The 3,821-nt window shown below is 43.7% G+C and overlaps 1 protein-coding gene across 1 annotated transcript in view; it reads right to left on the bottom strand.

Moving 5' to 3' along the window:
• LOC108623593 (serine/threonine-protein phosphatase 6 regulatory ankyrin repeat subunit A-like) overlaps positions 1-2,179 on the bottom strand; it is a 9,096-nt gene extending 6,917 nt beyond the window's left edge. The window contains exon 1 of the mRNA XM_026812413.1: positions 6-2,179. Coding sequence (XP_026668214.1) covers positions 6-1,979 — 1,974 coding nt within the window. The 5' untranslated portion in view covers positions 1,980-2,179. The remainder of the gene's footprint in view (positions 1-5) is intronic.
• Positions 2,180-3,821: the final 1,642 nt, after the last annotated feature.

Below are 3,821 nucleotides of genomic sequence, written 5' to 3'. Positions count from 1 at the left end.
TTGACATCGGCACCCTGATCTACGAGGATCTGAACGATATCTTTGTGTCTCTCCTGAATGGCTACCAACAGCGCCTTTAATCCGTTTTCGTCTTCGGCATGCACGTCAGCTCCTCTCTGGATTAGCAACCTGCAAGTTTCGTCTAGTCCTACTTGCGCAGCAAAATGGAGAGGCGTCTCGCCTGTTTTAGTTTTCAATTTGACATCGGCACCCTGATCTACGAGGATTTGTACGATATCTTTGTGTCTCTTCTGAATGGCTTCAAACAGCGCCATTAATCCACTCTTGTCTTCGACATCAACGTCAACTCTGTACATTAGCAACCTGATAATTTCTTCTTGTCCTAGTCGCGCAGCAAAATGAAGCGGTGTCTCGCCCCTTTGATTTCTCAAATTGACATCGATACCCTGGTCTAGGAGGATCTGTACGATATGTTTGTGCCTCTGCTGAATGGCTAGGTGCAGTGCTGTCGTTCCACTTCCGTCATGGGCATGCATGTCAGCACCTCTGTCGATTAGCAACCTGCATGTTTCTTCTAGTCCTTCTCGCGCAGCACACCGAAGCGGTGTGTCGCCCCATGACGTTTCCCCGTTGACATCGGCGCCCTGATGTACGAGAATTTGTACTATATCTTTGTGTCTCATCTGAATGGCTAGGTGCAGTGCCGTTTCTCCTTTTTTGTTTTGAGCATTCACGTCAACGCCTCTTTCGAGTAGCAACCTGCAAGTTTCTTCTACTCCTACTTGCGCAGCAAAATGAAGCACTGTATCGCCCATCCAACTTTTCAATTTGACATCGGCACCCTGATCTACGAGGATTTGCACGATATCTTTGTGTGTCTTCAGAATGGCTAGGTACAGTGCCGATCTTCCACTTTTGTCTTCAACATCTACATCAGTTCCTCTCTCGGCTAGTAAATTGTGAGTTTCGTTTAGTCCTACTTGCGCAGCAAAATGAAGCGGTGTTTCGCCCATTCCAGTTTTCACGTTGACATCGACACCATGATCTACGAGGATTTGTATGATATCTTTGTGTCTCGCCTGAATTTCTTCAAAGAGCGCCATTAATCTACTGTTGTCTTCGACATCCACGTCAGCTCCTCTCTCAATGAGCAACCTGCGAATTTCTACTAATCCTACTTGCGCAGCACAATGGAGCGCTGTCGCGCCCTCTTTAGTTTTCACGTTGACATCGGCACCCTGATCTATGAGGATTTGTACTATATCTTTGTGTGTCTCCCGAATGGCTAGATGCAACGCCGTTACTCCGATTTCGTCTTTGGCATGAACGTCAGCTCCTCTCTCGATTAGCAACCTGCAAATTTCTTCTAGTCCTATTTCTGCAGCAAAATGAAGCGGTGTCTCGCCATATTCAGTTTTCACGTTGACATCGGCACCCTGATCTATGAGGATTTGTACGATATCTTTATGTGTCTCCAGAATGGCTAGATGCAACGCCGTTAGTCCGATTTCGTTTTTGGCATGAACGTCAGCTCCTCTCTCGATTAGCAACCTGCAAATTTCTTCTAGTCCTATTTCTGCAGCAAAATGAAGCGGTGTCTCGCCATGTTCAGTTTTCAAGTTGACATTGGTACCCTGATCTATGAGGATTTGTACGATATCTTTGTGTGTCTCCCCAATGGCTAGATGCAACGCCGTTAGTCCGATTTCGTCTTTGGCGTGAACGTCAACTTCTGCTTCAAGTAGCAAGTTGCAAATTTCTTCTTGTCTTTCTCGCACAGCAACATGGATCTCTCCCCTTTCCATTTTCAAGTTGACATCGGCACTATTTGCTAACCTGATTTTTACGATATCTTTGTGTCTCAGCAAGATGGCTAGATGCAGTGCATATGCATTTTTAGCATTCACGTGAGCATCTCTGTCAATAAGGCTTTTTACTTTTTTTATGTAGCAATTCAACACCGCAAGGTGGTACGGTGTGTTCGTAGACCTAGTGTAAACTTCCACACGTTTGCTCATAACCGATTCCTCCGTATCGTCCGGCCCATGGATGATTATTATTAATTAAGTTACTGCTTAAATCTTGTGCTTAGATCGCAGAGAACATCTCATTAGTCTCTCCAACTCTAGGCAATATATATATATATTAGTCTCTCCAACTCTAGGCAATACATATATATATATAGAGAGAGAGAGAGAAACGGACAGGGTGTATTGAGTCTTTTACTGACGTTCGTTACACAATGGCTACACAATGGACTTGAATGGAGGGCTGTTGCAGTTGCAGTTGCAGGCTGTTGTTGGAATTGGAAAGAATAAATGAATGCAATAAACACTTGTAGTGCGCAATGTGCATAGTTGTAATTATAAAAGTTGCCACTTCGTCGCCAAGCGCTGCAATCGAGTGAGAATGTTGATCGCGCGTAATTCAAAAACCCTCCTCGATGCCAGTATTCAGTCATTGCTTATTCTTACAATCGTCTTAAGCATTTGCTCAAGTCCCCGTTTCCTTTACAAAATACAAAGGACTGGAAATATGGGACAGACAGGGATAGCAAATTCTTAAGACGATTTTAAGAATAAGCAACGACTCTGAATACCGGCCATAATCTGCTATATAAAAAAAAGACTCATTTAAAAAATTAAAACTCACGTAATTCGATCGAAGTTCTTTCTACCTTCTCCGGTTCAGAAACCAAGTAAACAAAACGATATGCAAATATTGCAAATAAACGATGATTCCGAGGCTGCGTGGTTCGCGATCAGTCCACGCGAGCGAAACTGGCGCGGCGATCAACTGGGCTGCCACGTAATGTTGTGTGTCTCGCTGACGAGGTGCGTATCCTCGGCAATTAACGTCGAATTACACCGGAAAAAGTGTGATGCGCGTCCCTCGGTGCACCGAGGCCTGAGCTACGCTTCTTCCTCGCCTTGGTAACGCCGCCCGTAAGGTGAGAAACCCGGCCGTCGCCTGGGATAATCCGTACGAGATGTCGGCACGTCACGGGTTTCGGTCTGGACATGACGTTTTAACCTTTTGATCTCCCAGGCCTCCCGTAATCTTTTGAAAATTCCTGTAGCGTTTCCTATATACGCGTGTCTTCCGCTTGCCAAATTCGCGGACACTCGACCAACGAAACGCGTCGAAAATCGTCTGGTTTTTTAATTCCCGGAGGCACTCGCGTGAATAGGAATAAGTAATACGCCCGAAGGTACAAAACTGTTAGATCTCCTATTCTATTTATTGTCTAATCACGTATTTCCCAGTTTCACGTTCACCGACTGATTATTTTCCTTTGCACAGTGTCCCGCCGTTCCTGTCCATCTCACTTGACATCATTCCTATTTAATAATTCAACGACTCGAGCCCGTCAATCTTCCCTCGCGTTTCATTCTATTTAAGTGGCATTAAAGTCCAATAAATCCACGTTCGATCGTTATTCGTTTATCATTATTTAATATCGAATAATTTTTGTATCAACGTTTCGTTTATATTACCAATTGTCGGAGATATCGTCGCGAAACGTGTCGGTGAGCGTTTACTGACGTTTTAATTCGCTATATGTTGAGCAATATTTATTTAGCTCTCGGCTCGTGCCGGGAAATTAAACATTGGACGTGACGTTCGATGTGTGTTCAATTGCCTTATTGGATGAATACATTATCGAACAAGATAAATTAATTCTGTATATTTTAAACCGCTAGCAACTTCATTATCATATTATTGTTTATGAAATAAAACTGCAATTTTTTAATATTGAATATATTTTTTAGCGATCTTTCGAAGTTATCAGAATGTCTCAGCCGACTGACTATCAGTACCAAGCGTATGGTAACGGGAGTAACTTGAAAAGTGTTCCC

The sequence above is a fragment of the Ceratina calcarata genome, unplaced genomic scaffold, assembly GCF_001652005.2.
Source record: "Ceratina calcarata isolate Rehan_Ccalc_2016 unplaced genomic scaffold, ASM165200v1 scaffold279.2, whole genome shotgun sequence".
Lineage (NCBI taxonomy): Eukaryota > Metazoa > Arthropoda > Insecta > Hymenoptera > Apidae > Ceratina > Ceratina calcarata.
This window is presented reverse-complemented; position numbering and strand designations above follow the sequence as displayed.